Source organism: Apus apus, chromosome 1, assembly GCF_020740795.1.
Source record: "Apus apus isolate bApuApu2 chromosome 1, bApuApu2.pri.cur, whole genome shotgun sequence".
NCBI lineage: Eukaryota > Metazoa > Chordata > Aves > Apodiformes > Apodidae > Apus > Apus apus.
The window spans coordinates 120,972,987-120,985,198 of record NC_067282.1 but is presented as its reverse complement, the minus strand read 5'-3'; the positions used below and the strand labels follow the sequence as shown (position 1 = coordinate 120,985,198).

Below are 12,212 nucleotides of genomic sequence, written 5' to 3'. Positions count from 1 at the left end.
ATGTCTAACCTAAATCTACCCTCTTGCAGTTGAAAGCCATTACCCCTTTTCCTATTGCTGAATCCTTCACTGATTTACAAGAATCCCACTAGTTTTGTCAGCTGAGCTATAAACCTATCACAACCAGCCATTCTGTAGAAGCTGTTCTTTCCTCTGATCCATCAAATTTAAGCTATTGTATTTATCATTAGTGTCACTAATAATTGTTTAAAATGTACATACCTATTCTCTACTTTCCCCAAACTTATCCTATGACCTTAAGAGATTAAACAAATATAAAAACCATTGAAGGTTGAATGTTGCCCGACTCACAGTAACAAAGCTTATTTTTGGCTTGCTAATGTGGCACTATTAATCAATTCCAGAGGAGGATTCCATGAAGAGTTAAGAGTATCAACGCCCTTAATGCTGAAGAGTCTGGGTAATGATAACAATTCTCTCCCTCTTCCCTCATATGCTTTCTTTTATGAAGCTTCTTGAAATCAATGTGTTAAAGAGGATTTTGGTTGCTCAGGTTTTAAAGTGGTCCCTTAAATACAGAGCTAGTCATTTAGACTCTAAACACTTTGCAAGAATTAGAGACATTTTAAAATGGAATATTGATGTAGGAAATGCAGGAAAATGTGTTTTCTCTAGACAGGTCCATCAACTTAAGGCCTAAAACAAGATAAATTTATACTTGTTTTCCTCATCTTTTTAAATAACAAAACCAATGAAAGGCAAATTTGGGACTTTGGATTCCAAGAGGTTCTGGAAGCTACACAGCAAAAGAAAAGGAGTGATTCTGAAACAGCAAGATTTGTTATTTTGTCTCAGAGAACTGTGAGAAAATACCTCCAAGGTGATACAATTCAGTTCAGAAGTGAGATTTTTCTCCCAAATCTCTTAATGCAGCCCTTCCTTGATTTAACAAGTTACAAAAATTAACACTGTATTTTGTTTAGAGTTGGAACTTTTTCAAATCTTATTTCTTCCCCAAATGGAAAGTAGGACCTTTCCTTTGACAAAACAAATTGATCACAAACTGTCAAGAAGCATTTAATTCAAGATACAAGCAAAGTTCTTCCTTCCTCACTGAGCACATGGCTGAGCCCAGCTACCAGCAATGTTCTAGCATGATGCTACCAGCATCAGGGATGATGGTGGTGGTGAAGCTCTACATTAGTAGAGAGGATTCATACCAACCCTCTTGCTACATTCTTACCCGTCATTCCACTGGTCACTTGCTGCCTCTTCTGCCACCAAGATGTCATACTCTTCAGCAGCATATTTCTCCCAGTCAGAGATCTCTTGGCCTTCACCTTCAGTGTCCTAAATAATCACATGGCAGGTTATACAAAAACGTATTAATTGTTAAGCACACGGCTAAAAAGACTTTTAAAGCTTCATACTCACCCGTAACATGGAAAACTGATCCTTCTGTTCATGGTCTAGGTATTTTTCAATGTTGAAAAAAGTATCAAAAAACACATTTGTCAACTTGCATCGCTTTAAATCATGCAGAGTAATTTTTCCTGTAAAGAAGATTATAAGACAGGGTATTTAGAGCTCTCTTCAAGAAGGAGGAATGTTATTCAAGTTAAATTATCATTATGCTTAAGAACATCCTGCAATGGGAATGAAGTGAACAAATGGAACACACAGAAAGGGCTCCAGTGAGGTAGCCATGCCTTGCCAAGAAGTGCTGGGGTAGAAGGTAGAAATGTCCTCTAGCAGTGTCCCCTTTCTTTTCCCTGACTTGACAAACTTCTGACAGATGACAGTGTGTGACTTGTGCTTCATACAAATGAATTTTTCATGGGGACTAGTTTGTCTCACTTACCTAGCCTGATCAGTATTTACTGCTTGAGAGGAAAGCTAAATGCTCAGAGGTGTTCTGTTTGTTTTTTATGAAGTGATACTTTAAAGACTATAATCAATGGATCCTTTAAGTATTAGAAATACTTATCAGGTTGCTCAGAAATGTTACCTTATTTCAAAGTTGAATATTAAGCTTATGCAAAAAGCCTGAAAAATATCAGACACAGGAAGAAAGACACAGGACTATCCTTAAAACTCTGCTTTATTGATTCACCTTAAATTTGGCCAGCCATCTGTTGTCAAAAGGAGGCTAAGTGCAGATGTTGTGGAAGAGTTCAATAAAAGCCAGACTTGAAACAGTATTTTCTCAGCACACTGTCCCATCCTCTAAAGAAGTATAACTAAAGGACATCAGAGGGAAGCAAAATATGAATCCCATTTGGAAACGTTTGCCACTCTTGTGTCTGTCGCCATCTGAAGTGCCTGAATCTATTCTGCCTGGCTTAGAGCTGATGCTCCACAACACATCCCTCATGGCACCTGTGTCCTATCTGTCAGACCCACACAGATGTCTGATGTGTTGGGCCATCTCAAGTGGCAGCAATTCTCCACGACCAAGCGACTGATTTGAATCCTAGTTATAGAAGCTCCCAATTTAAGTTAGATGCCCATATTTCACTCATTGAATTGCTCTTCAGTTTCCATTGATGGGAGCTTAGACACCCAACATTCATGTAGACAATTCAAGAATTTGCTTTTTGGTACACAGAGCATCCTGTAGCTAACTGTATCACAATTTAGTCATAACTGTATGAAAGTACCTTCTTTTGTTTCAAATCTACCATGTAAAATGTCATTTTTATGCTGCTGGTTCTTGTAGTAGGAAGACTTTTTTTCTTAATCCACCTTTTAAACTTCACTCAAGTTTTTATTAAAAAAACAACCTGTCACAATTGGCTTTCAATTTCATTGCCCTAAATCAGTCTCTTCTTGGTTATGTTTCACAGCCTCCTTTTATCCTCTTCATGATATAGACCAGACAAATCAGTCTTGTTTCAGTTAAAGTGGAGAATAGAAACATTATTGAAAATGTTTGCCTTTCAGAAGCATCATGTACAAGACTGGAAGGGAACCCCAAGATCAGGAGGCTATTGTAGGCAACCATATAACAGAAGTGTGTTCCTCTGAGCTTGCTTCACCTAATTTTAAATGCTCTCCATCAACTATGAGACAAACTGTTTAGAAACTGTTCCCTTGGAAGAAATCTCAAGTAAGTAATGGAGCAGGTGAGAGGCACGTGAAAAGAACAGTTAAGAGCTTTCCTTGAAGCACCATCTTGGCCAGAAAGTGACAAGATTTCATTTAAGACATTGAAAGACATTTTATTTAAGATATTAAACACTGCTACAAACCCAAATTAAAAGCCTAGAAGGAACTGTAATGCAGCATATTAAATTTTAGAATGAAAATTAATGTCTGGCTGCCATTGGAACACCATTCAATTTTTAAGGATGCAAAAGGATTTGATTACCTTCGCATTGTGGCTTCACAAGATCCAGCATCTGGCACAAGCAGTCTTCAAATGGCAAAGGTTCTATGGCCATGTTATCTAATTTTTGGCACTGTTCTTCATAAAAATACTCCAACTCATACATAGACAAAGCACCATCCCCATCGAGATCCATGCAGCGAAACCAGTATTCAATGCTAAAATTTGGTCATTAATAACAAATGTTTACACAAACTTAGTACAGAGTTTCAAAAATTCATATTGCCTGTTTTAAAGGCCATGCTACTTACAGATGCAAGACTAGACTTAAGACTACATTCCATAATGCCATAGGAAGTCATTAAACAACACCTCCTGTGCTAAGTTTCTGGTATGTGCCATCATCACTGCATTTGAAAACACACTTCTCAGTTTTGGGTGGGTGAGGAAGGAGATGACTAAAACACGTGACTTTACATAAAAACTAAATGGACCCAATGAAAAACTGAATTGTGCTTCAAAACCGAAGTTCTTTTTCCAGATTGAAGCAGCCAGTGACACGTCATGCAACAGGTTTCTTACCCATATTCTAGAGCTAATGCTGGCTGTAGAGTTACCCAGTCACTGACATAATGAAACAACTGTCATTTCCTTCACTTGTAACCCTGTCTTCAAGTAGGCCACACACAGCATATGGAATAACAATTATCCTCTAAAAAGTCACTGAAATAGACTTTCACAGCAGCATCAGGAGACACTGATAAATAAGAATGATGTAACAAACTGGGCCAGTTTTCCACTCAAGTTTTTATCATTTAACTTCTTCTATTACAGTTCCAGCTGAGCATCAGTAGCCCCTGTTTAAAGACTGGAAGACCAATAAAGTCAGTCTTTATTTCTGCTAAAACAAACTCCTTCTTACCTAGTTGGTGTCTTCTTGTCCTCTTCAGATATCAAAAACCAGACAAAATCAGCATAGCTAATTTTTCCATCTTTTTGTGCTTTCCTCCCTCTTGAAGGCCAATGAGGGAAAAGAGAAAAGTTATTTTAAAATACCTAGCTTTTACTAAAAAAAAAAAAATTAATAAAAAAATGAACAATTATTTTCCTTGATGGTCCTCATGGAGTCTTTATCTCCTAAAAATTGCAGTGTTCGTAAGGAGACTTGTCACAGGCTACTTTCATAATTCAGGATAAGGAGCTTGTGTGCTCCGTTTTGCTTCTACTGCAATAGGTATTTAAAGAGGAAGGTAGCAGCTGGAAGAGGAAGGCAGCAGTCTGTCCAGAAGGACTTACAGCTTTCCTTCCTGGGAAGAAATGCCATGGCTTGTTAACAGAAGAGATATTTTTAAAAATTAATTGAGATTATATGCAAGCACACACTTTTTAGAATTCCTGTTCATCAGTTTTGTGATAAGAACTTAAAACCCTATAGAACTCCACTAGCTAGATGTGCTGGAATGGAAATATGAAAATAAAAATGAAAGCATTCATGGAGCACGTGTTTTGTGGCAAGAACGTAGGTTGTCTCTTTCAATGCTTACACCACAGTACACAGCATGCAAATACTTTCTGAAGGCATATGGTTAACCTTTCCAGTCAAGAGTCAGGTAGGCAGTTCCTACACATATTACATTTCATTCCAGCAATTTCTTTTTTTGCTGTTTTATCCTCAAGATGTCTAGAAAAACACAATGCATGTTTCATCTTGCCCAAAAACCCCCACACCTCTCATGAAAGACACATCTGACTGCCAAGTGTTGTTTCACTCATTTCAGCTTTTGTGATGTCATTTCTGTTTATCATTTGCTTTCTAGCTGCAGAAATTGTGCTAGCAAGATGTTTCAAAATGATCTGAATGCCATAACCACGTGAGAGTAAGTCAATCCAAGTGGGAGCAATGAAGAAAGACTGTCAAAAATGTGAACTAAGTCAACTGCAGGCATTTTTATAAATGTTTTGATGCAACAAGCATTGATTGATTTTATAAGTGGTACTGAAAAGCCCAATTCCCTTTGAATATTTTACAGGTTTCAGGGATGGAAAATAACAATGCCAACATTTCTTCCCTTCCTTATTCCCATTCCTGCTAAACCAAACTATATCCTATGGCAAGTGTACATTCAGGAAAAGAGAGTAAAGAACTTGGACTCAGCCAAAAGTTCAAGAGCACTCCAGTACTACTGGAGTTTAAACTACAACACTGACTCTTCAAGTTGGCTGTTCCATTTCAAGGGAAAAGCATTTTTTTCTGGGAATTTCACACTTCATTTAAGAAGCAAACATGTAAATATTAAATCTGATTTAGTACAGCATGTAAAAATAAGTACCAGTACCTTGTTACTGCTCCTGAGAAGATCCTCTCTATCATCCTATTTGATATTGCTGTGAAAAAAGGTTTAAAACTGTCAATTCTATGCAAGTTATTTTTTGCTCCGTATTGTCTAGTTGAAGAGTTGATTGGAAACCTCTTATATATACACACACATCTGTGAGAAAGATCAAGTGTAGCACTCCTTAATCCCTTTAAGTTCTCTTGAAGAAGATCACTTAACACAAGGTCTCCAAAGGAAAGCTAGAACCAATCAGCTTTGAATTCTGGCTTGATGCAGAAATAGTAGCATAATAAAAGTAATGAAATTGGCTGATCAGTAAGATAGCATTTACCAGTTCTTTGTCAAGAAAATCATATTTTGAAGTGCCATTACAGTTTATATGACCTTGGTTTTGGCAAAAAGCCAAAATGGAATTGGCATAATGAATGCATAATGAACATACCTAACTGATTCTGACATGGGTCTATTTCTGACATGGTTCTGATCCATGCTTCTAATTTTGAAATTTTAAAATTTCAGGGATTTTAGAGACATGCCTTCACTGAGTACTCCCTCTGTAAAGGTTACCCAGTATATCCTGAAGAATTTGTGGATGGTACTCAAAGCAGCACATGATACTATTCTCACAGAATTACTTTTTACTATTCTAGCTCTGACATATTGTTTTAGCATGCAGGAATACTGATCATTAAGGCATGTGGTTAACCATTTGAACAGTTCATCTGTTTTATGGACGGTGATGCTATCACTGTATTATTTTAGTAAGGACATTAGACCCTGGCTCAGTATTTATTCCCAGTACTACAGCATGGGTAGTTTGTTTCTTATCTACTTTTTTCTTACCTACTTTTGAAACACCAGAGTTCAACCTTCTCAACAACAGCTACATATTTTAATATTTTTCTTCCTACATCAAGAGTCTGATCTAGCCTAATTTTATAACAGTGATAGTACAAAAGGACAGGATTGAGGAAACCAGATAATCTCAGTCTGACATACAAAAAAATAGAGGTTTGAGACTAAAGTTGGGTTCTCATATCCATTTTATGCTCTTATGTAGTCTATTTAGTCTTGAAGCAGCTGATAAGTATTAATCAGTACCCCATGGATGCAAAACTGTAGTGTAAGTGGCAAGGTATCAGTTCTGCTTCCTTTCCTACGGTGTGCTAACTCACTAGAGAAACCTCTCACATGAAAGAAGCTTGTTTTCCTCAGTATCCTCAGGTGGAATCAGACTTCAGTGAGCAAGCTTTCAGAAGCAAACCATCAGAATTTTATTGTTTTACTATGGAATATTATCTCACATTAACTTTGTGCTTAAGGAAGCCTTCCAGCCCTCAAGGGAATATTTAAGATGACAAAGGATACGGAGTGCCCAAAACAACCCCCAACAGTCCCATACAAGCTACAATCATGTTTAAATAGGTACAAGCGTGCAACACTGCAGAATCACAGTCATTGCATATTGGGAATGCAGAAAACATAAAGCTGCTAAATAATATTACAACAAGATGTACTGCAGCTCAGTTAGTAAAACTTTAAAATAAGCAAAGTACCTGAAGCTATATTTGCCTTTTTCTACTCTTTCCATACCTTGCCTAAGAGCTATGCTACTTGAATATCAGTAAAACAGATTGTTTCCAAGGTAACAACCCAAAACTATCAAATGGAGCCATGTAAAATCTTCCAAGACTGATTTTTTTTTTTAGGTCAAGCCTACACACAAATTTATTTCGTTCTCTACTACTTTGCCAAGATCAGAGTTCAAATTTGGATTTTTCCTTAAATTCAGTATTGCTAGACAGAAAGCAGTGACTCAGATGACTTGTCCTGCTCTACTTCCCTAGTCAGCAGGATCAGCTCTATCAGCAGACTCATGAACACTGGCCTTGGCAGGTAACCACTTCCTCAGCTGAAAGTTTAGAGGTCAAACAAAGGTGCTTTATATGTCATACCATGATCGTTATGTCGAGCTAAATCCTTCCGATCAATATAGAGGTCATGGTCTGTATCCAGCTCCCAAAATTTGCAATAGATAACATAAAAATGTTCATATGAGAAGTACTCTGTCAGCTGGTTAATATCAGCTTCCTCTTCCAATAATGCCACATTCTATTATCAGAAGGATAAATAGAAGACATTAAAGAATTTGTAAGACATTTGTTGAATGATCTGAGTTCTCATAACCAAGTTAACATCTAATGCTATTTCAGTGGAACAATCTTCAGAGAGTTGCACACCATGCAGCATGACAGCCAAGACTGAAACCACAAGGTAGAAAACTCATGTGTGCATAGGGGAATGAAGAGATCAGCCAGACTTCTGCTAATCACATAGGCATTTAGACAGCTCTAGAGAAAAGCTGACATTTAAACACATTCTAGTGTAGAAGGATTAAGGCAATTGAGCCTTCATCAGTTTTTGCAAAAGGAAGAAATGCTACTTGTTACTCCCTTCAGCATTTAGTTAATGCAGTTTTTAAACTTATAGAAACATCTGTCTTGCAAAATTTTAAAGATTATGTACCTGCAAGAAGTTGCTTTTCCTGAGCTCATTGCAAGTTATTTTCCCAGACCAGGACCTGTTTACTGTATAAAATATTCTCTGTATAACCTGCAGAAACAAAAAATAAAAAGGTGATCTTAGGTATGCTAACCAAATACCCTCTCAAATATTTGCCAAAGGTAAGTCTTAGCTCAGCTGCATTACAGAACTCCATCTTTTTCCTATTTCTATTCTTCTCATTACTTAATAGCTGCTTCTCTTACATGCCATATGACCAAACCATTTCTAAATCTGTATCTAAACTGATCTTGGCGAGTCTTATTTCCATACTGCAGTAACCATATCTCACACAGCAAAGTTACAGAATACCTGTGTATTCTATTCAGAATACCTGTGTGCTATTCAGAATGTCTACTGGCAATGTCACTACCTCCCAGTATTCCAGAGCTGCAGGTTATAATCTAATAAACCTAGCAATATATTTCTTTACATCACATTTAAAGACATATATTTACTATAAGAACATTTCACTTCATAGATGAAGTTACAGAAATAGAATTGAAACTGTTTAAGAATCAGAGTTCTGGGGAATATTGCTAATTCTGAAGTTTATAAATAACATAAATCAACACTTGACATAAATACTTACTGCATGTACAGAGAAAATACCTTTTTTCCCCATTTAATTTTATTCTGTATGAAGTTACTTGAATAAACCCGTTAGTAGTATTAAAAGTACAGAAACGTTTTCTAACTAAAACCAAAAATATGCAAGAAAGATTACTTGTGCCATGAATGATATTAGAACCAGAAACAAATCCACTCAGTGCAGCATCCAACACTTCTGCTTAAATCAGCTTTAGAAGTACATTAATTTGGTAAACTCATCCATTCAGCATAATCTGCTTAGTTTTAGTTCACAGACTAAACTGTTTAACTTAATTCAGTGTGCACCTCAATTAGTTTGACTTCAGTCAACCAGACACACAATTCAAATCAACCACTAGCAAAAGTGGACAAATAAATCTAAATGTATTACAGACTACAGCTGCTTAATTGGAGATTGATTATACATGTTAATTAGCAAGATCAAATATTGATGCATAGCACATACTTTGCAACGAAATAGTTACTAGTTAAAAGAATAATCTCTTCAGGAATCCTTTTCTCCCCAAATAAAACCTCTTCCAAAATACTGTATTATGTAAGTTTTTATCACTTTAGATTTGTATTGTTAAGCAGACCAATAATTTCTGAATTACAAAAAGAAGAATTTATTCCTAAAATTTTAAAATAAAGCTTTAACTGTAGTTCTTTCTTTGAACAAAAAGAGCTGGTTCAGTAAGTCCAGAAAGGAGAATAAACCAGCCTACTTCTGAAACCTAACTAGCTCAATTCTAATGGCAAGTTTAGGAAAGGCCCATTTTTGACTTATACTACAAAGCAATTTTTTCTAAAAAAAGGTTTTGCCTTAGCTTTGCAACTTAATCCATCTGCATGTCATTATCTCATCTGTTATACATTTAACTGGTCTAAAAATAAAACCAAAATTGAATGTTTGTGAAAGACAACTGGGAACAGACCTAAAAAAAACAAGTTCTCAAGTGAATGAAGCAGAGTATGAGCAAATTGTCAGAAATGTCTTCTTTACTGTGTTGCACAGTGGTTTGTCAGAGGGAGAAGAAATGGTGCAATACAGAGATCACAATTTCAAAAATTCATAGTTCATATATATATACTTCACATACTTGGAGATTACATGTAGTGTCTCATTTGTCCGGGCAAATGTTTTTAATATATTTCAGCTTTATTTAGAACACAGGTACCTAACCCTACCACTAGACCAACCAATCTATATCCAGCAGACAGAACTGATTGCTTCCCTTGTTGAACAACACTTAAAACACACCTGCTTCACTAAAGAGATGTGTATAATGTACGTATACGTACTGATATATACACATGTATATACATGCACATACAGCAGAAAAATGGAACATTTAACTTGTCACTGGAAGTCAGCATGAGCAGACATTAAATCTTCAACTGCAATGTTTAAATCCTTTAGCTGAAGCTTCATGTAGTAAGGTAAAGCTACTTTGAACACAGGCCTGAAACGCCTTAATTATAAATTATTCTTCTCTATAATGAATTATTAATAACAACTTGCAGGACAGAAATTTAGAAGACTGTATTAAGCAACAGTTACTTCATCCTAAAATAGGACAAGAAAGGGCAGATAGTCCTGGCCTTTCTGATATATACAGTAGTATTCCAAATATTCTTCCTATATTCCTAACAATAGTGGTTTGCTTTTGGGATTTTTTTAATAAATGTGGATTTCTGTTGAAAACACACTAAATTTTGTTAGTAAGGTACTGCCAGCATTAATTTATTCAATATTACTAGACTCAAGCCTGCTCAAATAATGTTACTCCAAAGAAAAGTAACAGGAAATGGCAGGGACTTTTCCCTCCTACAGTCCTTCAGGACAGGCAGCAAGGTTTCACAATTTTAAGCAGAGCAAGATTTGACACAACGCAGAATCCATAAAGAAAGAAAACTACTCACAGGCAGAAAATTTCCTTCAGTCACATTTGACAAGAAAGTCCTGTGAGCTCATGTAATCATTGTAACAAGAAGAAAACCTAATGCAGGTGGACATACTTGCTAGGCTGGCAGTCTCTATAAGAAGGATACACAGAACCAAAACCAAACACTTTCAAAAAGCTTCCACAGTCTTGGTCTGGGTCAGACTATAAGCTGGATAGAAGATGAACAACTCTGAATGTGTTATTTTTTTTGTGTTGGAGGACATTCATTAAGCTATTTTTCACATGCACAAAGAAAGTGAACTGAGGGTCATTTTGAAGAATTTTAATCTTTTGAGTCTTCAGTGGAATCAGCTGTCTAGTCTACAGTTGAAAAAAACTGATGTCAATGGTTTCTCCCTGGGGTACAGAAAGAACGCTTCAGTCACATAACCTTAGGAAGAGAGAAATTGAACTTTTCATGTATGAAATCTGCTTAGGAAGACAAGTCCCCTGAGAGGAAAGTGGCAAACAGCTTCAATATTACCATTATTTTACCTAATACTGAACATAATCATGTTAATATACATTTTTTACTTCAAAATTCTGTTTAATTAAACCCAGAGTAAGGTCAAGAATCTAATGTGTACAGTCTATAGCCACTATCAAGTATTTAAGATAACAATCTGCTCTTCCTTTAATGTTCATTAACTTATGCTACACTATAACAATTCAGTGTTTCTCTTATAATACTAAGTTCAGCAACTTCTTATAGATGTTAAGTATGATGCTTAAGAGATGGAGTGTTTCTTGAAAATATTTCAAGTTATGTAGAAATTGAGACTGACAACATACTCAACTTTTCTCAAGAGACAAAGATTGACTAATCCTAAACATTTTAATTTTCCTACTTAATTAACACAAATAGCTTTGTAAAGTAAAAATCACTTACTGTGGTAATGTACCGAGAATGAAATTCAGATGCTTCTTTTAAAAATGACAGGCCAGGATGACTATTCACCACATCCTGCAAAAAAGGAGTAATAATATCCCAAACAGTATTCATTAGTAATCATATAAAACAGTTAGCAGAGAATAGCACATCTGCTTCCTTAAGCAAAACAGTTCAAATGAAGTACCACAATCTTGAATGATAAATTCAGAACATGCTTCGTTCATGTAAATATCACTGCTCACTTTTTGAAAATAAACTTCTCTTGAAGAAGCCAGAGAAAATGCAAAATTTCCTGTACTTTAGATGTGATGAAGATTCTGGACACTGCTGACCACTGTAGCCTGTAATTCTGTGGCTGACTAGGAATCAGTAAAAGCCAATTTATGTTTTATTCATTCATTAGTAAATGCATTGTGTGCCACTCAGATACTGTAGTAGATCCTGAATTCATAAGCCACATTGCCTGCCAGAGGGCATCCTTGGCTTACATAACTTAAACTGCTTTTCTAAGTTGTAAGGATTCTCTGATACATGTGCTATTCATGAAAGTTGTTTTATAGCCATGTATCTTACTGTAGCTCTTACAGACTTCATCT

The 12,212-nt window shown here is 36.0% G+C and overlaps 1 protein-coding gene across 3 annotated transcripts in view; it reads right to left on the bottom strand.

Annotated features, from left to right (window-relative positions):
- Window positions 1-12,212, bottom strand: part of PPP2R3B (protein phosphatase 2 regulatory subunit B''beta) — a 47,107-nt gene that overhangs the window by 2,302 nt on the left and 32,593 nt on the right. For all 3 annotated transcript variants that reach the window (XM_051626634.1, XM_051626714.1, XM_051626798.1), the window contains 8 exons: window positions 11,614-11,688; window positions 8,152-8,238; window positions 7,581-7,737; window positions 5,626-5,674; window positions 4,212-4,301; window positions 3,332-3,507; window positions 1,396-1,514; window positions 1,205-1,311 (listed from right to left, as the gene is read on the bottom strand). In XM_051626634.1, coding sequence (XP_051482594.1) covers window positions 1,205-1,311; window positions 1,396-1,514; window positions 3,332-3,507; window positions 4,212-4,301; window positions 5,626-5,674; window positions 7,581-7,737; window positions 8,152-8,238; window positions 11,614-11,688 — 860 coding nt within the window. The remainder of the gene's footprint in view (window positions 1-1,204; window positions 1,312-1,395; window positions 1,515-3,331; window positions 3,508-4,211; window positions 4,302-5,625; window positions 5,675-7,580; window positions 7,738-8,151; window positions 8,239-11,613; window positions 11,689-12,212) is intronic.